Genomic DNA, 26,582 nt, shown 5'->3' with positions numbered 1-26,582 from the left:
AAAGATTCATTCTTGATCGATTTTCACCAAAAATTAAGGGAAAAAAAATCCTAATTTTTTATATACATGTTTAAAATATTTGAAAATCCTCTTAAAATGATTTTTCTTCTTTCTTAAATCCTTAAAGACATAATGAAGTCTCCGAAACTCAATCGAGATGTCAAAAATTCAATTTTTGGATGAAAATAATGAATTCAAACAATTAAGACATTCACTTGTGAAAAATGTGGGATAGAAAATCTAGGGATCATTTAAAAAAAAAAAAATTTACTAAATGACCCGTCAAACAACTCGTGAAACTTATGACCTATTTATAAGAAGAAGAAAAAACCTTTTGCAAGGGTTGTTTAAATAATTTTTCTAAGATTTAATCACTCTTTAAGGAATTTTATACATTATTATAATTATTGATAACATAAAATGATTCAAGAACAATGAATTAAATTTGTCACGGCACTACAGAATCATGAAAGGTGAAGAACTTCAAATCCAATTAAACTATCTCAATTCTATACAAGTGTACCTACATCACTCTTTGAAAATATGGAATTTGTGAGCAATTATGCTTTTTGATTTAAAAAACCCCCAAGAAAAGTACATCCAGGGCATCTCTTCTTCGGTGTCTAGAACGTAGAGTGAGAGCGAGTGTAAGAGAGGAAACATGAGGGTGCCATGTTCAAAAATATCAGATAACATACAATATTTTTAAAATATTATTAATTAATTAATACATCTATTATATTTTAATCTTTGTAACTTAAGTATTAAGTTAGTTTTTATTAACCCCTTCACATAATATATTCTCTTTTTTCCTAATTATAAAATGTTTCTTTTTTATCCTATAATGGAATTCAACAACACAAACCTCTTAAATATGATTTTTTTTTTTTTTTTAACAAAGTTACAACCTGATCTTAAATCCTTTGGTTCCATTTTGCTGTACAAACTTATCATAACTATAATTTTAGGCCCTTTGCTGCAGATTTTACAATATAAATCTATTAACCATGGTTTTAAAAAAAAACTCTATTCACATTTAGATCAGTTCTCTTCTTAATGAGTTGTAGTAATTCAATTGATATCTGATCTCTTTTTTTTTTTTTTAACATATTTACAGAAAGAAAATCGAGACCTTAACCAACAACTCCAAAAAGTCCAACCAACAGTTGATCGCCACGTGAACTTATTTCAGTTGTACTATAGGACTCCCAATTTCAAGCAGCTAGAGCCGCCGATGTAGCTCCTCTCTTCCTCCGCTTTGGTGATCCATTATCCAACGATGAAGATGATGTAGACGACGAAGATCTCTCAGGTGACGAGCGTTTGGAGATTATTGGAGTCGATGGAGCCGATTCAGAAGCTGAGCTGATGCTGAGAGGAAAATTAAGCAGAGCGCGCGAGCCACGCATCCTATAAGCCGCTCGATCGTAAGCCAACGCAGCATCCTCAGCAGTCTCAAAGGTCCCAAGCCAAACTCTCGCGCCATTCTTCGCTGGATCTCTGATCTCCGACGCAAATTTCCCCCACGGCCGTTGCCGAACACCTCTATAATGCTTCCCCTTCGTCGTCACTGCCGCCGGATTCAATCTCTCCGATCGATCCACAGGTCTAGCCACCGTCGTCGTTTCTTGAGGCTCCGATTTAACGGCCGTCGCCGTTAAACTAAACGTCTCACCCTCGGATGACCCAGATGCTAGTGACGGAATCCATCCGAAACTAAGAGCGTCACGAAGGACGCCGTAAACCACCATATCCTCTGAATCATCAACCTTTAACGGCAGATCTCCCCACTTCTCCGTTAAGCAAGGAAACAAACTACTGAAACTGGAACTCCGGCAGTAGACCGTAAAATCAGTATAATTTCTGGCCGGAAAACTCATCTTCGGCTCTGATTCCTCAATCAGATTCCTGCAAATCGATTCAAGAAGACCAAGATCAGATTCACCTTTACTCTGTCCGTACACCTTACTCCTCCTTTCACTCTCTGCGTATATAATTTTAGGGTTTGAGAAATGTTGTGTGTTAGGGCTTTGCGTGTTTATCTGTGAATTTGGTTTCTTAGGTAAGAGAGGGTCGAATTTGATAGAGAAGGGGGTTTGGTGGGTTTTATATACAGGGGAAGGGTTCATGCATCTCTGTATCTCTCTGTCTAGCAATTAAATCACATGTCTTATTTAAAGGGGATGACATCATTTGTCTTACGGAGTTAGTAAGGACCGTTGAATTCCTCGCCGATTAAATGAATAAGATGACGTCATTGTCTTACGGAGTTAATGACGGCCGTTGAAGGTCTGTGTTACTAATGTTGGAGCATCTCGAACAATTCTGCTCTTTATATTTTCTCAAAGATTAATGCTGGAGTGACCTCAATGGGGGGCATGGTTTTTAAACTCGGTATTTGGTCTCGTCTCGTTCACCTCTGATACCGAGTTGACTCGGACGATACGTCTCGTCTCGTCGAGTCGTCTCGTTCAACATTAAAACAATGGTTTTTAACCATTTAAAAAATCTGAAAAAATCAGGAAAAATTCAGAATTGATTCCTATTAAAAAAATGAACCCCTCAAAAAATATAAAATTAAAAAAAAATTATAATATACCTATCAATCAAATTCAAGGTAATTAAATAAGGGTCCCGTTCAATGGCTAATTTTTTGGCAAAACATTTTTCAAAACATGAGTTAGAAGTTTTGGAATGGGCTGATTTTTGGTGAAGATGATCTCTACGGTGAGGAGATTATCATCACCAAAAATCAGCCCAATCCAAAACTTCTAACCCCATAAAAAATAGTTTACAAAAAATGGACGGTCCACGATTTTTCAACTTGTAAACATGGGTTAGAAGTTTTGGAATGGGCTGATTTTTGTGAGGATGATCTCCTCACCATAGAGATCATCCTCACCAAAAATCAGCCCATTCCAAAACTTCTAACTCATGTTTTGAAAAATGTTTTGCCAAAAAGTTAGTCATTGAATGCTACCCATTAAATAAAACACATGTTTCCTAAAGATTAGTATAAATTTCTACTGAAATTTTCATCAAAAAACTTCTAAAGAAAAAATAAAACAAATTATCAAAAATACATTTAAGTATTTATCACAAGAAAGTAATAATATCACTCAATAGCTATTGCTTGTAAAAATAAAATAGAAATTTTCATTTTTAACTTTTTTTTTCACAAAACTCGGTTGTCTCGGTTAACTCGGACGAGATTTTCAAAATCTCGTCCGATACAACTCGTTTGTCTCGCGAGTTAATGTAAAATCTGTAATATCTCGGATATCTCGTTTGTCTCGGACGAGTTTTGCGAAAATATCGTCCGAGACGACTCGCATAACTCACGAGACGCGTTCGTCTCATAACTCATTGTGAGTTGGTCTCGTTCACCGCTGATACCGAGTTAACTTGGGCGATACGTCTCGGTCTCGGATGAGTTTTAAAACCATGATGGGGGGGGGGGGGACACCACACGGGTAAATCGTGGTGGAGCGCTCTTGTCCGTGTGTCTCGCTGAGATCACTCCATAACGACTCATTGACAAAATCTGATAAATGTTATTTAAAATTTATAATTAATCCAAAATTTGTTGGGAGCTCCAACAGATTCAATAAATTTTTCATTTATTGAAAATTGATTGAAATCTTCATAAGAGTCGTGACTTCACATTTTAGAATTAAAAAACATGATCGGATATCATACGTAATAATCAAGTTTCAACACCTTAGATCAAATTCAAAAATTGTTATTTTTTTTTATAAAAAAAAAAAAAACTATTTATTTAAATCTCAGTTTTGTCATAAAATTTTAAAGTTTGTTGTCTTGGATTTGCAAATATGGTAATGCATTTGGGCTCAACGACCAATAATCGAATAAGGAGTCTTTGAGGCTTATGAATCCCTTCAAAGATTTGCATGTTCTTTACTTAAATATTTTTGTGACTTTTTTTTAGGTATGCGTCTAATTTATACAATAATAAAAATAATATTGTTAGCTAACAGTCTCACTCTCCTTTTTGTTCAAATATACCATTTCAATGTTTCATGTGTAAACATAGAAGGAATCGATTAAATGAATCATGTTCTTCCATTGGTTATTTTCGTTGAAAGAGAATAAGTTCAAATTATTGTGTTTTAACTATTTTAAGTATTTTAGAATACAAAGTGGTTTTAATTATTTTGATTTATATTAAATATAAGGTGATGTATTCTTAGCTTTTAACTATTTTGGTGTTAATAAATACAAAAGTAACTTTTTACCTTTTCATCTATTTTGGGTATATCTAACACACAAATGGTGATTGTTTAATTTATTATTTAAAATTTTAGTCTTACATCAACTATGAGAAGGATTTGTTATGTCTTAATATACTATTTTATTTTTCTCGAATAAGTAGGGATCCACACACGCACGGCCAAAGAGGAAAAATCCAATATTCCAATTGAAATTTGGATTGACTATTATGAAAATTTTGATGTGTACACATATACGACATGCATGCAAAGGAGTACAAATCCTTGTTTTCTAGTCTTGTGTGTGTGTGCTCAAGATTCATCAAAGTACATGATTTCGATTGTTGTACCACAGAGGGTATTCCGCCATGAACAATTGCATCGAGATATTGTATTTGTGAAATACAATATACTCTTAAAGACAATGATTCTTCACGTCTCAATCGTTCTTGTTAATTTATTCTCTGCCTTGTTAGTTACATCAACACTTGATAACCTATTGAAATTATTCTTAAATTTGTTTAGTGTGTTCGTTTCAAATTTTATCTTTTCAATCATTTTTGTAATTCATCTCAACATCATCAGATCTATTATGTTTAATTTATTAACATAATATTTCTTTAATTAATTAAAATTAGTTTCATAAAATATAATTAGTCTTACTATCAACTCATAAAACTTTTCTAAATTTGTCATGGTTGGTATGTGTATGTCAGGAGAACATCTTCTCAATTTTTATCCTTGTGATTAATGGACCCAAAAGGTCATGGAAATAATCGCTCATCCAAAAATATTTCAAATTGTTTTAGAATAATCAATTTTTTATTGAATAACCTTCAATAATAATTAAATTTTTCTAAAGATCTTGCATGACAGATTTATAAATTATTCCAAAAAAAAATTATTAAAAAAAATCAACACTAATTAATAACCTGATATAGAATTCATTGTATGCAATCTTTTTCATCAATTCATAATGGACTAATGTTTGGCATACGACATAAAATGATTAATATGATTACTATTTATCCAATATTATTAGAACGGTTATTCGATTGACCCAATCCATCTAGATAACACTCCTACATTTTAAAGAGTTCCACTTCTAAGCGATCAGACCCCTTCAAAGTTTCGGAGGAGCCATCATTTTATGTGTCCCTCCAAGTTTTCATAAATAAAAACTTCTTAAGTCTTTTTTTATTAGTTAATGAGAGAAGACCAAGGCCAAAGGTCAATAGTTTGAAAATATATGAAGTATCTCAAATATAGAAAAAAAATGGTTTCTGAACTTTAAAGTGGTTAGTTGCTTCAAAGTTTATATTTTCCTTTTATTTCTCTTTCTTCTATTTTGAAATTTTTTTTCTTTTATTAACTTTGTAATATTTCAAAGAATTGTCACATTAACATCAAATCCTTATAGATTTTACGAAAAAACTTAGATAATAAAAATTATTTTGAGATTCGCTTAAAGTGTTGAAAATGAATAGCTACCGAACTCTCAAATTTAAATGTAAAATTCAACTGTATAAATATTAAAATTGAGTCGTGAGCATGCTGCCCCGACTTTGTTAGGACAAAGCGTCCAACACTATGCTAACATATAATTATAGAATTCTTTTCTCAAGATACAAGTTAAAAATCAACTGCACTGCCATGTCAGCGTAGTGTTAAATACAGTATCTAAGAAAGTCAGGCCATCTTTTCCCTTAAAATTTTGTTTCTTTATCCACGTGGAATAGGATCATGTTTACAGATGTAACAATGTGAGCTCATGGCCGCAAATCTTACTAAGCTAGTCGGACTAGCATGACTCTTTTTCAGTACTAGTTACCACGGCGAGTAAATGAACCTTACGCGGATACATCGATCCTAGACTAACCGCCAAAAAAATTTCTTGGATAAGATTGACACGTCAAATTATGAATTGGGATAGTAGGTGGTGGGTGGCACCACAAAGCTTGTTGATCTCGACGAAGTAGGTGTGGTCCCTATTGGGCTCTCGTTTGGATTTTTGTGGCCTGTTAACATCTCCACTTTCTCCCAGCTTTTGTCCACTTGTGCCTCCACTTACCCAAATAAAACGTGCTTGTAAAAATGTGATTTTCATGAAAAATAAGTTAATAATATTTTTTTATATATATAATATCGACAGATATGATTTTAAATATTATGCAAGATATTAACCGGAGTACAAGCTTCGGTGAAAAATTAAGGAGTTTTTTTTTTTTTTCTTTCCTCTCCATTTTCTTTATGAGTGCCAATGGGTAGTCCTAAGTCGTGTTCACAGTATGGATGTTATCAAAAAAAAAAAAAATGGATATCAAATTCAAATTTGAATAATTTTTAATATTTAAATCAAGTTTGAATATAGATTCGGATGTTGGTGTATTGGATCTATTAAAATTCGATCGAAAATAATGTTTATTTTATGGGCTGTGATTGGGACGTTGCTTTCTAACATCATTTTTATAATAAATCCCAATCGTTAAATCTAGAAAGATCGAACGGTGCTGAACTACCTCAAAACCCACATGATATTTTCATCATACTACCTAAGTCGTCTTCTTCAAAGTTCGAACAGCTAAACCCTTACCCCCCTCTCACTAGTGAAGAACCCCAGTAACGGTTACACGACTTCAGATCTTTGATGAATGCTAAGGCAAATCAGGCCACGATACTTTTCCTTAGGCCTTACGAATTAGGTGACGATCTCCGATGACTATTCCGAGTAGGTCCTTTCTCTCACTCTATTATCTTCAACCTCAAGCAAAAAAAACTGACATGGTTATGGGTTTGAGACAAAAAAAAATTATGGACTTTTTTACTTGAGTTGATGATGAGAGTTTTAGAAATAAAAATGAAAAAATAGGAGTTTGAATTCGAATCAAATATTTGAGGGGGTAATCGGATTCGAATTTGGATTCAAATATTGGTGATCTTTTTTTATGTTTCAAATTCGGATATATCAATATCCAATTGGATATATGTCCTTTAATAGTCCTAATTTTCTTCTTTCTAGCTCACAAAGTTGAATTGGGCTTAAATATTTTATCAAGATTGAAGGTCTCATTGGTATCAGTTGTGAGCATGACGAGACATGAAATTAAAATTTAAAACATATTGATAGGTCATAAGATAAAATCCATAAAATTTTAAAATCCATGAGGATATTAGATAATAAACTGAAACGTAAACCCTATTTCGTCACCATTTTTCTGAAGTATGCATTAGTCAACAAGACATAATCAACATTCAAGTCAATTTAAATTAAGGTGTTAACCTGTCATTTTCAGTTCATGTAGTATGAACTCATATGTTCAAACACAATTTATGTCCAATGGTTTAAATTATCTTAGAGATCTATAATGTAATCTCAGGATACATATTTTATTTTTACCAATTTAGTATGTACATGATCGGGATTGTGTGTGAACGTTTTCCATGAGTTTATGATCCTGACCCCAAATATAGAAAACAAATCTAATTTTTATTAATTTTACTTTTTATTATTAAATAAATATGAATTAAAAATTGGAATCGAAATCAATAAAGATCACGTTTCCTTATAAAATAAAAAGCTTTGATAAGATATTCGACATCCATATTCTATATTATTCTAAACCATTTGAGCTTTCTGATTTTAAATTGACTTGGTTCTTTGCCTATGGTTTTGAAACGTCGGTTGTTTAAAGATAAAAAATATTAAAAGGAAAGTAAATTAAAAAATTGAGGGTGATTTGATGTATCCCCCACCACCCCAGTTTAGTTCAATATTTTGAGATTTCCCCTTACATTTTCAAACTGCCGACGTAAAACCCTTGACCATAGTCTACACCTTAAGACAATTAGGTTAATGATTTGGTCTTTCATTACTTTACAATATATACATGGGAAATGTTCAACATCCTAAGCTTTACCCTACGCTTTAACAAACGTGTTTTGTCCTACATGGGTTAGAAGTTTTGGAATGAGCTGATTTTTGGTGAGGATGATCTCTATGATCAGAAGATCATCCTCACCAAAAATCAACCCATTCTGAAATTTTTAACCCCATGTTTACAAGTTAAAAAATCGTGAACCGTCCATTTTTTGTAAATCATTTTTTATGGGTTAGAAGTTTTTGAATGGACTCATTTTTGGTGAGGATGATCTCTTCACCATAGAGATCATCCTCACCAAAAATCAGCCTATTCCAAAATTTCTAACCCATGTAGGACAAAACACATTTGTTAAAGTGTAGGGTAAAGCTTAGGATGGCGAACGAGACCATATATATATATATATGGGTCCCGTTCGGCGTCAGTCCATAAATTAGTCATTTTAACAAACGTTTGCAAGTCGTTAGATAAGATGCATTCGGACGGCACAGATTTAATAGGGAGCCGTTCTGCGTTTAACTTAAAAATGTATCATTATTTACACCGCCGTCCTTAAACTTCGGAATATTTAATGTTACCTCCCTAAATACTTAAAACCCAAAAAGAAAACGAACAGAGAGAGAAAGTTCTCTCTTCTCCTTCACCTTCACCTTCTCCTTGCTGAACGTGCGACCCTCTCTCTCTCGTCTCCTTCTCCAATTTGAGAAACATAATTGGAGCACAAACCATTGATCTTGAGACGAGAAATTGGAGTCGATTGAACAATGCCGTTATGATCTTCGACAAGAATCATCCTCTCCTTTTCAAATTTACAGAGGATTTTGCATTGACCTTCAATGGAAATAAATGGGGTCAGAATGGGCCTTATTTGGTTTCAAGAGTTGTTTCGAGGGTGAGGGGAAGACTCGGATTTAATTTCACGGTGTTGCTGCCATCAGCATTTTATCCGATCGATTGGAGTAGGATTTAGAGTCTCTTTCATGGACCAAGGGATAAGGTTCATTCAAAATGGATAACGGGGAAGCTTAGGCAAATTCATAGGGAAAGTTTTGTTGTTCATCTATGGAACCAACAAAGTAGAACGCTGAAGATCGAAAAGGGGAGCATTATTAGTCGTATAATGTTAGATGCTTGTATTTTCTACAATTTCATGGTTTCGACTTTGTAAAGAATCGTGTTCATTGCTCTCGGGTATCAATCTTGAAGAGAGATCAGGGGAGAAGAGAGAGAGAGAGAGAGAGAGAGAGAGAGAGAGAGAGAGAGAGGGTCGCACGTTCAAGCAGGGAGAAGGTGAAGGAGAAGAGATAACTCTCTGTCTCTGTTCGTTTTCTTTTGGGTTTTAAGTATTTAGGGAGGTAAAAGTAAATGCCCCTAAGTTTAAGGACGGCAGTGTAAATAACATATACGTTTTTAAGTTAAACGCAAAACGGCTCCCTACTCAATCTGTGCCGTCTGAATGCATCTTATCTAACGGCTTGCAAACGTTTGTTAAAACGACTGATTTATGCATTGGCGTCGAACGCCTTCCTATATATATATATATATATATATATATGGGTCCCGTTCCCCACCCTACACTTTAACAAACGTGTTTTGTCCTACATGGGTTAGAAGTTTTGGAATAAGCTGATTTTTGGTGAGGATGATCTCTATGGTGAGGAGATCAACCTCACCAAAAACCAGTTCATTCCAAAACTTCTAACCCATCAAAAATGGTTTACAAAAAATGGACGATCCACAATTTTTCAACTTGTAAACATGGGACTAAAATTTTTGGAATGGGCTGATTTTTGGTGAGGATGATCTTCTAATCAAAGAGATCATCCTCACCAAAAATCAGCCCATTCCAAAACTTCTAACTCATGTAGGACAAAACACGTTTGTTAAAGTGTAGGGTAAAGCTTAGGGTGTTGAACATTTCCATATATATATATATATATATATATATATATATATATATATATATATATATATATATATATATATATGGGGGGCGTTCAATGGCCAACTTTTTAGCAAACTTTTTGGCAAAACATTTTTCAAAACATGAGTTAGAGGTTTTGGAATGGGCTGATTTTTGGTGAGGATGATCTCTACGGTGAGGAGATCATCATCACCAAAAATCAGCCCATTCCAAAACTTCTAACCCCATCAAAAACAGTTTACAAAAAATGGACGGTCCACGATTTTTCAACTGGTAAACATGGGTTAGAAGTTTTGGAATGGTCTGATTTTTGGCGATGATGATCTACTCACCGTAGAGATCATCCTCACCAAAAATCAGCCCATTCCAAAACCTCTAACCCATGTTTTGAAAAATGTTTTGCCAAAAATTTGGCCCTTGATCGCTACCCATATATATATATAGGGTAGTGTTCAAGGGCAAACTTTTTAGCAAACTTTTTGGCAAAACATTTTTCAAAACATGGGTTAGAGGTTTTGGAATGGGCTGATTTTTGGTGAGGATGATCTCTACGGTGAGTAGATCATCCTCACCAAAAATCAGCCCATTCCAAAACTTCTAACCCTTGTTTACCAGTTGAAAAATCGTGGACCGTCCATTTTTTGTAAACTGTTTTTGATGGGGTTAGAAGTTTTGAAATGGGCTGATTTTTGGTGATGATGATCTCCTCACCATAGAGATCATCATCACCAAAAATCAGCCCATTCCAAAATCTCTAACTCATGTTTTGAAAAATGTTTTGCCAAAAAGTTTGCTAAAAAGTTGGCCATTGAACGCCCCCCATATATATATATATATATATATATATATATATATATATATATATATATATATATAGGGAAATGTTCAGCACCCTAAGTTTTACCACACACTTTAACAAACGTTTTTTGTCCTACATGGGTTAGAAGTTTTGGAATGAGCTGATTTTTGGTGAGGATGATCTCTATGATTAGAAGATCATCCTCCCCAAAAATCAGCCCATTCCGAAATGTTTAGCCCCATGTTTACACGTTGAAAAATCGTGGACCGTCCTTTTTTTGTAAATCAATTTTGATGGGGTTAGAAGTTTTGGAATGAGCTGATTTTTGGTGAGGATGATCTCCTCACCATAGAGATCATCCTCACCAAAAATCAGCTCATTCCGAAACTTCTAACCCATGTAAGACAAAACGCGTTTGTTAAAGTGTGTGGTAAAACTAAGGGTGGCGAACGGGACCCATATATATATATATATATAGGGTAGCATTCAAGGGCAAACTTTTTGGCAAAACATTTTTCAAAACATGGGTTAGAGGTTTTGGAATGGGCTGATTTTTGGTGAGGATGATCTCTACGGTGAGTAGATCATCCTCACCAAAAATCAGCCCATTCCAAAACTTCTAACCCATGTTTACCAGTTGAAAAATCGTGGACCGTCCATTTTTTGTTAACTATTTTTGATGGGGTTAGAAGTTTTGGAATGAGCTGATTTTTGGTGATGATGATCTCCTCACCGTAGAGATCATCCTCACCAAAAATCAGCCCATTTCAAAACCTCTAACTCATGTTTTGAAAAATGTTTTGCCAAAAAGTTTGCTAAAAAGTTTGCCATTGAAAGCTACTCATATATATATATAGAACAGCGTTCCTAAGACTCATATTGGGACTCACATTGCGACACACCGTTTTGTCTTATATGGGCAAAAATATTTGGAATGGGCTGATTTTTTGTGAGGATGATCTCTATGGTGAGGAGATCATCCTTGCCAAAAATCAGCTCATTATGAAACTTCTAGACCGTCCAATTTTTGTTGAAAAATTGTAGACCGTCCAATTTTTGTAAATCAATTTTGATGGGGTTAGAAGTTTTGGAATGGGATGATTTTTTGCCAGGATGATCCCCTCATCACAGCGATCATCCTCACAAAAAATCAGCTCATTCCAAACATTTTTGCCCATATAAGACAAAACGGTGTGTCGCAATGTGAGTCTCAATATGAGTCTTAGGAACGTGACCCATATATATATGGGAAATGTTCAGCAACAAACATTTTGGCAAAACATTTTTGAAAATATGGGTTACAGGTTTTGGAATGGGCTGATTTTTGGTGAGGATGATCTCTACAGGGAATAGATCATCATCACCAAAAATCAGCCCATTCCAAAACTTCTAACCCATCAAAAATGGTTTACAAAAAATGGACGGTCCACGATTTTTCAACCTGTTAACATGGGGCTAGAAGTTTTGGAATGGGCTGATTTTTGATGAGGATGATCTCCTCACCGTAGAGATCATCCTCACCAAAAATCAGCCCATTCCAAAACCTCTAACCCATGTTTTGAAAAATGTTTTGCCAAAATGTTTGTCAAAATGTTTGTTGCTGAAAGGGACCCTATATATATATATATATATATATATATATAGAAAACTATACTTACTCGCCAAAAATTATCTTTAAAGCAATGCACATTTTATTATCCTATCTAATATAGTAATTCTAACAATAATAATAATATTGGAATGTGATCCTTATATTGTTTGTCATAATTCTTAGGTTTTTACAATATTTTTGTCTTAAATGAATTTTAGTCTTTATTTCAAAACTACCCTTTAGATTTTTAGGTTGGAAAATGTTTGAATGACACAAACGGAGACATAAATGTGACAAAAATGATTTAGTGGCACGCATATAACCGTAGACACTTTTTTACTTGAAAAAGCATTTATGATTATGTGTGCGCCACCACATCATTTTTGTCACCTTTGTGTCTCCGTTAGTGTCACCCCAGCACGACTCTTCTAAGTTTTCTCTTTCACTTCTCAGAAGTCAAAACAATGTAGAATTATGGTTGGAGTCTTTAACTTATTTTATTTTAATGAAAGAAAATTCTATTTTTCAATGTTTTAACAAGTTATGCTCTTTCATTTAATTCTGTCTAAATTCATTTCTTTTATTAATTCAAGTGTGTTAATATATTAACAGGAAAATAAATGTGACCTTTGATATTGGTGGGGGCAGTGATGAGCTCTAGTTGCGGCCCAATATTGGTTAATTTACATTGCAAGGAAAAATGATATTTTTGGGAAGTAAAATACGTAATCATAAATCTGAAAATTGTATTTTTCAGAAAAAAAATATTTTTCACTCGTTTCCATGCACAGTTTACACGGACCCTTGGAAGAAAATTGAGGAGCTTAGAAAGAGAACTTCATCCTAATTTCAGAGACCTATTGGAGAAATAAAATATGTATCTTAAAATAACAAAAATCTCTAGGATTCGACAATTTATGATGATTTACTTTCAAGCTTTAATTGGTAATTCAAAGATACGAGCCTTGCATAAGATGGTCAATAAATAATAAAGAGATTTATCGAACATATCTAATTTTTGTATTTTTAATACGATAAAAATTCTATTATATGTCAAATCCCCCATTTTAAAAAAGAGAGAAAATATTAAAAAAGTTTACTCCTATGAAAAAACAAAAACGGAAAAGAGTTGGAAAAAGACGACGATTTTTGTTACACAGGAAAAAATCGTGTTTTTTTTTTTTGTCATTTTATTTGTTAGGGATGCAAGTCGCATTTTAATCGTAACTTTTCAAAATATTATTGATTTTGGTGACTATGATCCTAAAACAAGATCTGATGCCACAGGGTTATAAAAGACAAAATTATAAGAACTTAAAAAAGAATTGAAAAAATTATTAATTTTCATAAATTTTATTTTTAAATTTGGGAGTTCGGTAGTCATCCAATTTCAATACCTATGATCAAGCTCAAATGTTTTTTGTGTTTTTTCTTTCAAATCTGAGTTTTCTATGAAACCTAGAATTTGATAAATCTTGTGGACCCAGCAACTCTTAGTAAGATTTTAAATCTTACTTAATTAGTCATGGTAGCATGACTCATAAAGTAAGGTTTGTCGGAAAAACAAATCTGATAAAGTAAGGGAGTTTTTATAATAAAATTGCAACTAATGGGTCTGCCCAGTAAATCTCTCTAAATAATATTCCAGGTGACTTTGAAATTCGACGACTGACTAAATTTGAGTTTTACCAAGGATACATGACAAACTCACGTGCGCATAGCATTGTTATGCCCACTGATCCGCACTGCTCCTCACATGCGTCAAGCGCGGCATAGAAACACTGTACAGGTGGATCCCACCAAAAAAATATATTTATAGAGTCAGGCTAGCCTGATTAACTTAGTAAGATTTAAAATCTTACTAAGGGTAGTTGGGCTCAAATAAATTTCCCTACTCGCAATCCAACAAAACAGTCTTCTAGATTTCATGAAAAAACCCACTTTAGAAAGAATAATTTTTTTTTTTTTTAATGCTTAAAATATACGGCTCTCAAAATTTTAACTTTAAATGACCTACATACCCTCATCTTAAATTTTATTTTTATTATTATTATTTATGTTGGTATAGGATTAGTGGTTAGCATATGAAGTAGGAGAGTTTGAATGTAGGACGTGAGAGCAATACTCTACACATCTTACCACTTGGTTAAGTTGCAGTAATTCAAATGTCATGACTCTTAACATTTTCACAAATGCCTTCATTTCGTGTCATGTGAATCTTAATGATCATCTTCCTATGGACAATGTTGTGACTATTACGTCAGTATGATGTCCTACACACGAAAATTAATATTATTAGATACTTAATGAAGGATGATGAAGTGCCTCCTCTTTGTTTTTTTATTATTGTTTTTATTTTTATCATATTCTTTAAAAAAATAATTCTATAAAAAATAAAATAGATTTAGCCGACCAATCAATAGATGAAGACATTAGTGAATGATTTATTCTTTAAAAAAACTTTGGCCTTAATTTATTAGACACTAAACATTATTTAAAGTACTTTGAATCAGATGTATCATCTGTAACATTGTCAACGTCATATTACAAATTGATCCTTATTATAACGGTGACAATGACTAAGATTGTGAAGCCCATAGTTTACAATGATGTCAATGTCTTGGGATAAAACTTTGATAATGATAATGATTGTCCGGGTGAATATTAGCACATGAGTCGTGTTAATCTGACTCTCTCTTTTTTAGACACTCCCTGTTCGCCCACATCAGAGAATCGTAAATTGTTTGTTTCGAGATACACAAGAAAAAGATTTATGTTTCTATAACTGCCAAGCCAGAGAGCGAATGAGGGCGTCTGAAAAAAGAGCGTCAAATTATCATTAATCTTAGCACATACCTTACCTCAAGATTAGAGTCACGACAAAATTGAAATCTCTCTTGTTGAGGTCTCGCCGTCATTTGGTTTCATTTCCTTCATGATGAGCTAACTTTATTGCTCCTCTACTGTCTTATGAATTCGTGACCTAATTAATTTGTAGGGATCATCATAACCTTCAGCTCAACCTACTTTAAAATACCTCCTGACTTTTTAGTTGGATCTCAAGTCTCTACATCTCGCATGTTTTTTTTTTTTTTTTTGTGCTAGGAAAGCTATTATATTTGATTAATGTAAAGAAATAATGTACAATAAAAGGGGGAAATACCCCTCAATTTACAAGACTCTAAAAGATGAAGATGTAAAAGATCTCCCATAAACGGTAAACTTTCCCAATAATCAAAAGAAGATAACGAGGAGGAATTAGAAGCATTATTTTGGAAGAGCATCAACCATACTATTATCTTCTCTAAAACATGTCTAATTTTCTACTGAAAGTCTTTAAGCACCTTCAAGATTCTAACATTAGGCTATCCGACGATCACGAGAACTTTCCACCTCCAATAATATTTACTACCAATAGAGAGTCTGATTCAATCTCAATTTTCTTAGAATAAGAAGGAAACCTTGAAGGAAAGTGCTAAATTCAAGTTCATTTTTCGAAGTTACACCAATAAATTAAATTGCTACAAACTTTTATCAGATCCTCCTTTACATCACTGATAATGCAATCCACTCCTGCCGGACCTGAGTTTCCTAAGCTTGATCCATCTACGTTCAGTTTGCAACAATTCTAAGGAGGTTTTTTTTTTTTTTTTTTCCAGATGATATGTTGAACAACTCTTTGTTGCGATATTAGGTCTGCCTTACTCAATAATTCAATCTCCTGCAAAATCCCTTCAAATTTTTTTTTTGAAACCATTGTTTTTCCTAGAAAGTAGGATGATTCCTAGAAAGTCAGATATACCAAATTACCACCCAAGGAACCAATGCCGCACTATAGCTAGACAATTGATTTCTTGCACCATCTACTAATGTAAGACATTGAGCCAAATGTTGTGATGCCTTCAGTACACGTGGACCAAGAAGAATGTAAGATGACGTGGTAGTGCGGTAGCGACGTAATATCAATGAGTGACGATGCAGTACAATGTCATTCCTATATATAAGAAAAGTGTCTATGTGTTTTGTTTGGAGAATAAACACATTGAGCAGTGTGCACGACTTGGTCATGGGCCGATGTGTTTAAAACTCTTAACTAAAACATGTCATCGCTAAAGGATATAGTGACAACCACTGTGGCTGTCGTTGGGAATCACTGAAAATTTTATTACTGTTTCATTCAACGACGACGAGAATTTCCTCACCATAGAGATCATCCTCACAAAAATCAGCCTATTTCAAAACTTTTTGACCCACATAGAACAAATTACTTTGGGGGTCTTGAACCAGACCCATATATAAGAGAGACGTGGGTTGACAAATTTCTCTCTTTATGAATGAAATATAATAAAACTGGAAGAAAAATATAATTCTAATAAAAAATAAAGTCCTAATCTAAATAGAAAAATAAATTCTAGTTGAAATAAACCACTTAATAAATCCTAATCAGTGCTCTGTTCATGCCTTCAATCAGATTTAGAAACAAAATTTCAAAAACTGACAGAGGGCTTTGAAAATAATGGTGATTTTGTCACTTTTATAAATCAGTAAAATTGTCACTTTTCAAATAAATATTAATGATACCGTTACCTTGTATCAATGACATTGTCATTTTTCTTCATGTTTTAGGAGTTAAAATGAACAGTACTGAACACGAATCATAATTTTATCATATTTCTCTCACGAAATGGTAATTTGTCAAAAATAAATCTTAGTGTGTATTTTAGACCAATATTTTAAAAATCAGATCGAACCAATGGTTTGACTGGGTCTAACCAGAATTTTGTAAAATCTCAGTCTGGTTTATTGAGAACCAGAACTTGTTTAAAAACCGTCGGTTTCTATAAATTAACGGTTCAACCTTCGAACCAACCGTCTTATAAATCACTATTTTTCACACTGAGCGAAAGCTTCTTAAGTAAGAAGGCAAATTGTTAACATTCTATTAAATAACATGATCTCTCTTTTTAAAGCAAACTTCATAAATTAATGTTGGTAATTATTTTTAATTTAATTACAATCTATTAAATAACATTAAAAAATAAAATCTTAAATTATTTAAAAGAATATAGTTTCTTTAATCTTATATGTTTTATTTATTCTCATATGTTAATATATTTCTTGATTATCAATTCCATTTTTTAAACATTGTTTTAGACCAAAAACCCTAATTTGTTTTAAAGATACAAATTCATGATTTACTGATATGCAATTGCAACAATGCAAATAAATAAATAAATAAATAAATAAATTGGGAGCAAGCAAATCGGGGAATTGTTTGCTTGTTCGGTAGGCAGACTAAGCTTGTTATTGTAGCTAATATCACCTTGTGTGAGAATTTTCTTGACCGACCCCTCGTATTGGTTGATGTGATCCATAATTAATGGATGATTGCCATCTCTAAATTCCACAATTACTGGCCTTTCGTTTGGATTAAAGAAATTGTGATACTGTCCTCTCCGCATTGGAAGAATTAAAGTCAAAAAACAAAAATGATAAAAGCAGAAAAGATGGGAGAAATTAAGATTGATACTATACTATTTATAGAGAGAGGTAAATAAAACTTCCTTTTTATTTATTATTTCAAATATAGGTTTGTATTATTAACTTAATAATTAATTGACCTATATTCCATATATTAGAGCTTCTATTTTTTATTTTTTTTTCTATAAAAATATTTTCCATTGTTAAAGATTTCAACAAATAAATCCAAGAAGATTTTGGATGGTATGCACATAGGATTTGGATTTTCAAACTGGGTACCCATTTACTTGGAATCAAATCGGAATCAAAATCGAAAATCAATTCGGGTTGAGATTTACTAGTTCAGACTCAACTCATTTTCCATGCAACCCAGTCTCGTCCATTAATCGGGTTAGCCCGCCCAAGTCGTAGCCCAAGTTGCAGCTTAAATCAAAACTGATAGGTTCTACAAGTTGAATGAGTGGGTATTTAATTTCAACTGAATACATTTAGTAATTTCTCAAAAATCTTAAACCAAAGTAACACCTTAACTTCTATAACGTGTATGATTCACAAGTCGTGATTTTCTGACGTCCCCCTCTGACACATGCCCCATGATGTGGCATGGGTTTGAACCATAGATTTTTATCCCCCGAGATATACAACTGTACATCCCCATAAATATTTAAAGTTGTGTATCCTAAGGAAAAGAATCTACAATTCTAGGACATGCCACATCGAGGTCATGTGCCAAAGGGGGGGGGGGGTGTTTCAAAAAATCATTATTCATGATTCATATACATTCTCATTCTTTTAAATTCTATTTGCTATTTATTTATCTTCTATTCTTATTCCCTATAAGATAATTTATAATTTACATACATTTAGTTTTTATCTGTGGACGAATAATTTTATTTTCATCTATCAGGTCGTGACATGACCTGATTTGGTCCATCATAGACCATGATTGGGTGTTTTGACTAGAGGTCCATCTATCCATTTGGAATGGCTATTATTAACCTTTTCCAAATTTTATTTTCAACTTATATAAGTATCTTCTAGATTATAATTTTGCAAAGAATATATTTTTCTATCAATATATTTCAATTGTGAGCATTTGAAAAGGATACTTTTGGAGAAGTTTTTAAAAGAATAATATTTTCTCATAAATGAAAAATATTAATTTAGACTTTTTACAGTAACTTCAAAATATTTTCATTTTCTACTGGTCCAAAGATTTTCAAAATTAAATCCTAGAAAAGCAAAAAGTTTCTAGTAAGGAAATTTTTTGAATGAAAATTTTCTAAGTTATCACTGTAGGACCTTGACATATTTTTGTTACCCATAGTTAAAGATTAAAACATCAAAACATCATTCAAATATAATACAAGTTTTGTTAAAGTTGTTATCTAAACATTACAAAGCATCATAACACTTTCAAACAACTTCAACAGTTGTTTACAATTAGGAGGGAGGGAGGGAGAGATTCTATTGGCACATCAACTTTTACTTATTCTCAAACATTGATGTTTTTTTCTAATAAATTAAAGTGTACTTAGTAAAATTCTGGGTGCCAATAGCAGCTCTCTTCCATTATTATATCTCTTCTAATATCTGTTATGCTTCTCCTTTTATATTTTCATCATGAGTAAGGCTAGCCTGCCCATCTTAGTATGTTATCAAATCTTCCTAAAGATTGTCACGTTAGAATGTTCTTATATGCTCCGGGGAAATTGCATTTACCATGGACGATATAATTTTCCATGTGTTTAACTGACATTTGGCACAGAAATGAACTTCCATCCTCATAAAAAAAATTCAATGAAATCCATAAAAAAAAATTTAATGAAAACTGGATTTCATTTTCTCACAAAAACTCGTACAAAAATGAAATCTAATCCCACCCCCCACAAAAAAGAAAAAAAAAAAAAAAAAACCCAACTCTCTTTCTTTCTTCTCGTTTCCCTTCCCACCATCACCATCGTTAGTGTCTAGGGTTTCTCTCTCACACACACACACAAACTAACAACGGCATCTCAACTTTTGGAGAGACAAGAAAATGTGTTACTCTAACAATAATTGAATGAACCAATAATATACATTGAAATCCATTTGTTGTATATGTCAAGCCTATAATCACCATCTTCAAAGTTCTTCGAAACTCTTTCTCTTCTTCCTCCTCCCATCTTTTATTTTATTTTTTCATGGTATTTTTCAAGATGCAATCAAACACCAACGAATGATTTTTCCACCTCACCCATTTTCCCTATCCATTTTTCCATGATTTTGAATTCAATGAAAATTGTACTAGAAAAAAAAATCACTATCCGTAACAATTCATCATTAGAGAAATGAGGAGCACTTGGTCTAATCTCTTGATGTTGATGTTTTACTCTTCACTCTATGATTTCTCTCCACTAAATAAAAAAACATCTGAGACTTAATTTTCTCCACTAAAGTGAGAGAATTCTACTTTTATCCCCCTAAATTTTTTTAAATTTAATTGAAGTGTGATAAGTAAAAGTTGTGTTGCCAATAGAAACTCTCTTTTTTTGTTTTGTTTTTTTAGTAACAAATATATCTGATTTGTGACAGAGGAAGATCCGAATATAGTGATTATAGATCATCAATTATACTAATTTTTGGTGTGGGGATATGGAGTGGATCAGACCAAACTTCAGATCTGATCCACTTCAATAGTATCATGGGTTCAAATAAAGGATTTAAATTAGATATAAAGTCCGAAATGATAATTTATTTGGATGGTGTTATTACGACCCCTATTACGACTCATATTACGACACACCGTTTGTCTTATATGGGCAAAAATATTAGGAATAGACTGATTTTTCTTAAGGATGATCTCTATGATGAGGGGATCATCCTGACAAAAAAATCATCCCATTCCAAAACTTCTAACTCTATCAAAATTGATTTACAAAAATTGGACGGTCTAAAATTTTTCAACTTGTAAATATGGGGTTAGAAGTTTCATAATGAGCTGATTTTTGGCAAGGATGATCTCCTCACCATAGAGATCATCTTTACAAAAAATCAACCCATTCCAAATATTTTTGCCCATATAAGACAAAACGGTGTGTTACAATGTGAGTCGTAATAGGGGTATACAGAACCCGACCCGTTATATTTTGTTAGGATGTATTATTGATATTTATATTACCCTATTATCGAATCAATTTGGTCCAACTGGGATCCCAATTTCCCGTTCAAATGGCCACTAAATTGAATTCAGATCCAAATATTGAGATCCGACAAAACTCTGATTCAATCCTAACACATTAGTACCCAGTCTGATCCAATTCTTATCAGTACAAGATCGATCCGATCCAAACCGAAACCGATCCATTGATAGCCCCATTGAAAGGTGGATTAAAATAACATGGATCTTATGGTCAAAACTGCCACGTGGACGAAGATGAGAAGTGTTTGATATGGAGATGAAACATCAAAATTTCGATTGAACACTCTCTGCAACTTGACGCGTGGTTTTTGTATTTATTTCACACCCCTACTTATCAATATTTGGAATACCTGCCTGGAGACTCCACGTGTAGTCTAAGGAAGGGGGTTTACTAAACGTTTGAAGCGACTTACCGCTGCAAAGTTTTTCTTGCTTCTTCCCTAACCCAAAGTAATGGTTTCATGTCGAGACTTCAGAGTTTTGAAGATAGAAATGGACCGTTGGAGTGGAGTCTTAAGGGTATCCATTAGCCCTAATAGTAGGGCCCACTTTAAGGTTGCAGCTTCTCTCTGTCTGTCATCTTCGTCTAAAACCCTAACTGTAAGTCACTCTCTCACTTTCATTTTACATCTTAAACCCTAACACCACAATCTCTTCAATTCGAATCCCTATAAACCCTAGTCTTCGAATACCCAATTCTATTTGAAACAATTTCACAAACCCAATTATTTCTCTGCAACTAAACCCTAATATACACATTCAAATTGCGGAAATTGGAGAATTTTGATCTATTCAACCTTAATTTACGACCTCAAGAACCGAATTGATCTCATAATCTTCGTAGAAAGCCCTAATTCTGGTTTTTTTTATTTATTCCGGAGAGATAACAGGTTCCTTCTTTGAATGCGATCCTCTTCAATGGCGATCGAATTGAAGGGACTGGGAATCCAGTGATCGAGAAGCTCTCAGATACACGTAATGTAGCAGAGCTTCTGGTTTCGAAATTGGGTCCCTCTGTTAATGCTTGGGTTGTTGAGGCCTCAACGTTTAATGGACCTTTTGCTATTTACAAGGAACTAATTCCGTCTGTAAATTCGTGGGGAGAGCCTAAATCTTACAACCCAGATGGATTTCCGGCTTCTACCTCGACAGTTTTACTCTTATCTAGCTGCCTTGAAGAGGCATGACTTATATTACAGTATCACCTTATTCAAGTTTTCTCTCACAAATTGTGATCTAGGTTTATTTTTACTTTAATTTTTTGAACCAGAAGTTTACATAAATGTTGAAATTGTGTTCAATAGGCCAAAAATGTTTCATACATCATCTCTTTGCTTTGGTGGATTGAACTTATTGAATTGCCTCGAACTGAATTTATGGCTTAAATGCATGACTTGTTGTTCTTATCATCATTCAGGCCTTATCCAAATAATAATAATAGTAAATTGGGTCAGCGATGTTAAGTCCCACATTGGTTAAGGACTCAGTGTTTCTGTTGGGCCACTCCACTTGGCACCAATTGGTTTTAGGTTGGAAACTGACATGGTATCAGAGTCCATGGGCTGTTTGAAGCCTGTAGGTTCGTCTGTCCACATGTCAGGCCTTTGTTCTATTTCAGTTTGTCCTGGACGTGTGGGTGGGTGTTAAGTCCCACATCCGTTAAGGACTCAGGGTTTCTGTGGGTTAAATATCTGTTGGGCCACTCCACTTGCCACCAATTGGTTCTAGGTTGGAATCTGGCAAGTGGAACGATATTCTATTACTCCATTCAATTCTGTCTAGGGCCATGTTTTTTTTTTTTTGTTTTGTTATTGCAAGGGTTTTCAAATCCACTCACAAAGTCTTACCCCTTATTCAAAGAGTCGTTGAAAAGGCTTATGTGTAGGAGTGAGGGCATGATTTTTAAACACCATGTGACCGAAGTTTGGGAACATATTATATTTCGTTTTTCTTTTTTTTGTTGTATCATACTATTATTACTTAATAATCATTATACTAATAAACTTCCCTTGGTAATAACATTTAATTTACATAAGGTTCCTTAACAATATGCTGGTGGATGTACGACAACACCACTCTAGCTATTCTTTTTCTTCTTCAACTATTTTTTGTTTCTTCCCTGTTTCTAACTCTCTTTCTCTATGTCGAGCTAATCAAGAACTTACTCTTCTAAGTTTATTTAGAATAGTTGTTACACTCAAGTATTTTTTTTCATTTTAGGACTAAACACTTGAATAGTTGGGAGTATGAAACTATGTATATGATCCAATTTTAGTTTGATTTGGATTTTGGATTTTGATGTTTAACTTTTGAACATAAAATTGTGAATTGTCATACCTATAAAGAAATGTGAATTATAATATTCGTTTTTTTATAGATTTTTTCTTGATTTTCCTTTTTTGTTGAAACATTTGCTATTTATTTATTTTTATATTATATATTTTTGATAGGCTATTTTTATATTATATTGTTCATATCTATTTTAAAAATGAAAAGTAGGTCGTGTTGTTATTTTTCTTAGATGATAAAAGATATCTGTCTTTTTCCCTATTGCTGATAATCTATCAACTCTTGGTATGGGCCTAGGATTTGTTCAGCAGTGCCATCGTGGCCTGGGGTTTGTCCAAGTCTTGTTGACTACGATCATAACTGTCTTGTGGTATAACAATGGCAGTGTGTTTAATATTTCAGTAGAGTTGTTAAAAGAAATCCAGTGAGTTATTGTTGGTTTTAGTTTTGTTTTTGGTATTTTATTTTAATCTCGTATTCTCACTGAAAGAGACTCCAAAGCAGGGGCAATGCTGAGAGTAGAAAGGTAGTTCAACTATAGCCCCACTGTGGGTGAACCATGTAATTTATCATGCTCTCATTATGGTTGATTTTGCCTTATCATGCCAATATTTCCCCATACTTAAATTTACACCAGACCTAGGACTACTACACAGATTATCGGGATGGTGATAGGTCTTTATTTAGGTGTTTATTTTCCACCCCGTGGACTTATGTCTTTGGTGCGTAACCTTTATTTGTTGATACAGGCCAAAAATGTTATTTACGGAGGAAAACGTGAACCACCTCTTGTTGGAGCATCTGCAACATGTCCCAATCAACCCAAAACTATCATCCTTGGATTTAGTAAGGGTGGTACCGTACTCAACCAGCTAGTCACTGAACTCGCTCACTCAAAACTCGAATCCCTCACAATGGGAGGAAACTATGCTAACATCCAAGAAGAAAATCAAATTATACCAAGATCAAAAGAAAGCTTCTTAAACAGCATCTCGGAGATCCATTACGTGGATGCTGGCCTGAATTGTTCTGGAGCATATCTCACTGATAACTCTGTAATTGAGAGAATTTCTAAGCGTATGACACTAGGAGCCCCCGGGATCCGTTTTGGTCTTCATGGAACTCCCAGGCAGTGGTGTGACAGCAGAAGATCATGGATCCGACATGAGAAAGATATATTGCATAAGTTACTTGAAGATTCAGCTCAGAAGACCTCGGGGAAAGTACAGGTATTTAATAGATTGTATTTTGGCGATAGGCCTCCTAACTTAGAGATGCATTTTGAAATAATTGAAAGGTTGGATTTGAGTTGAATTGTGCTAATGTAAAATAAATGTATAGTTTGGGGAGTTTGATAGCAATAGATTACATCTCTAATACTTGTGGTTCAAAGTTGTGATTATGTTCTTTGTTGTATCAAAACCCTTCTATGTCACTTGATCATTACTTTTCGATGCTACAGTTTAATGGATTTCCTTTCTTTAATTAAATATTATTCTATTACAAACTAGTTTTTAGAGCTGTTAGCACAAGTTATTGAGATAATCTTGTCTTAAGTGAATTCTTTTTTACTTGTAAAATGCAATCTTTAAGGGTTTACTGTGCATAACGTCCGGTGGGAGAGTTAGTTCGATAACCCATTTCTTTATCTACCTTCAATTCATCTTTCAGGTGAGGTAGGTAACCTCCATCCAAGCTCCTAACATCTATTGATATTGTTTTCTTTCATCAAACGGAGCTACTCTTTATACTAAAAGTGTTATGTTTCAAGTTATATTGTCGAAATTCCATCATAGTTAAATTAAATATTTAGTTCTAGTTTTGAATTTCTTTCTCTTAGATTTTTCGTTTTTTTTGGTGTGGAGAATTAAAATTTTATTTTCCAGCATTATTTTCGTGTACTTGTCATGGATTTTGTGGAAAGAAAATTACCATCCAAGAGAGGTGAGTTCTCACGAAAAAGAAACACAGCAGAGAGAATAGTTGTAGTAGAACAAGATAGAGGATAGTGGTTAACAAATATGTGTGTTGCTAATTCGTGGATTACTTTGAGGGCAATTTTGTCCTTTTAAAAAAATGAGAAGGGGAGTTTCAAGATTGTGTTTGTTGTTCTTTTTGTATAAGGTGTTTTTTTTTTTGTTTTCTTTTTTTCCGAGTCTTGTTTGTAACGGTATTTTAGCTTGGTCAGTCATCTCGTCTGACTCTACTTACATTATAATAATAAAGTTTTGAAACTTGATAATATGACTTGCCAGTTGGCATGCTCTAATGATTCCATGAGGTTTCAATGATCCAAGTTGATATCTTATTAAATTAGATCTAGATCAATCATGGCCCGATCCAATAAGAATCCGATCTGAGAAAATGTTGGAAAGTATATAAATTATATTTTATTTAAATATATGAAGTTTATTTAGATTTTCTACATCCAATTGATTTGATCCAATCTGGATCTAATCCAATTGTTATTGGAATGGGTTTGGATCATAATTTTGAGATCCGAAAGAAACCCAATTTGATGCTTATAAATCAATTTCGGTTCAATCCAATCTTTATCAGATTGGATCAAATTGAACTGATCCAAACCGATCTGAACCCAATGCATTGATAGCCCTAGTCAGCACTGCAATATCCAAACCCAAATTCCAGTTCTTCAAACGATGGGCCTCTGACCTTAACTTAAAAGGGAAAATTACTTAAAGCACCCTAAGAGAGGGATTTTTTTTTCTAAATAGTCCCTAAATTTTGGATGATCTTTTAATAGGTCCATTTAATAAAAAAAAATTTCTTAACAGTCCCTAGACCTCATCTCCCACATGTCTCACAATTGAATGTCATAATTATTCGAACTCATCATTTTCATTAAAAAAAATTGGATTTTTGATATTTCAATTGAATTTTGGAGATTTCATTCCATCGCAGATGATTTAAAAAGGAGGGAGAAGTCATTTTCAAGAATTTTATTTCATTTTTTTCTTAATTTTTTTATAAGAATTGTTCTTTTAGGTTAAAATCATTTAAACAAGTTTTTATCTCAAGATTTTAGTCAATCTTTTTATGTATTTTAGATTAAAAAAAAAATTTTGAAAATAAAAAATGCGTGAATTTTATTAATGTTGAGTTCATCACTCTTTATTTAAAAATATTGAACTTGACAGTAAATCATATAAAAAATGGTGAATTTGGTAGTAAATAAAAAAAAAATGGTGA

General features: G+C 33.3%; 2 protein-coding genes across 2 annotated transcripts; one reads left to right on the top strand and one right to left on the bottom strand.

Moving 5' to 3' along the window:
- Positions 1 to 909: 909 nt before the first annotated feature.
- On the bottom strand, positions 910 to 2,144 carry LOC147408109 (ethylene-responsive transcription factor 2-like). The gene has a single exon (XM_086436984.1). The coding sequence runs from the start codon at positions 2,127 to 2,129 to the stop codon at positions 1,215 to 1,217; it is 915 nt and encodes a 304-aa protein (XP_086293110.1). The 5' UTR covers positions 2,130 to 2,144; the 3' UTR covers positions 910 to 1,214.
- Positions 2,145 to 21,455: 19,311 nt separating this feature from the next.
- On the top strand, positions 21,456 to 24,824 carry LOC147408108 (uncharacterized). The gene is made up of 3 exons (XM_086436983.1): positions 21,456 to 21,683; positions 21,974 to 22,264; positions 24,122 to 24,824. The coding sequence occupies exons 1-3, from the start codon at positions 21,537 to 21,539 to the stop codon at positions 24,683 to 24,685; spliced, it is 1,002 nt and encodes a 333-aa protein (XP_086293109.1). The 5' UTR covers positions 21,456 to 21,536; the 3' UTR covers positions 24,686 to 24,824.
- Positions 24,825 to 26,582: the final 1,758 nt, after the last annotated feature.

The sequence above is a fragment of the Akebia trifoliata genome, chromosome 3 (genome assembly GCF_017979445.1).
Source record: "Akebia trifoliata isolate Shusen 1 chromosome 3, ASM1797944v1, whole genome shotgun sequence".
Taxonomy (NCBI): Eukaryota; Viridiplantae; Streptophyta; class Magnoliopsida; order Ranunculales; family Lardizabalaceae; genus Akebia; species Akebia trifoliata.
The sequence above is the reverse complement of the archived record's forward strand: the minus strand, read 5'-3'. Positions and strand labels throughout refer to the sequence as shown.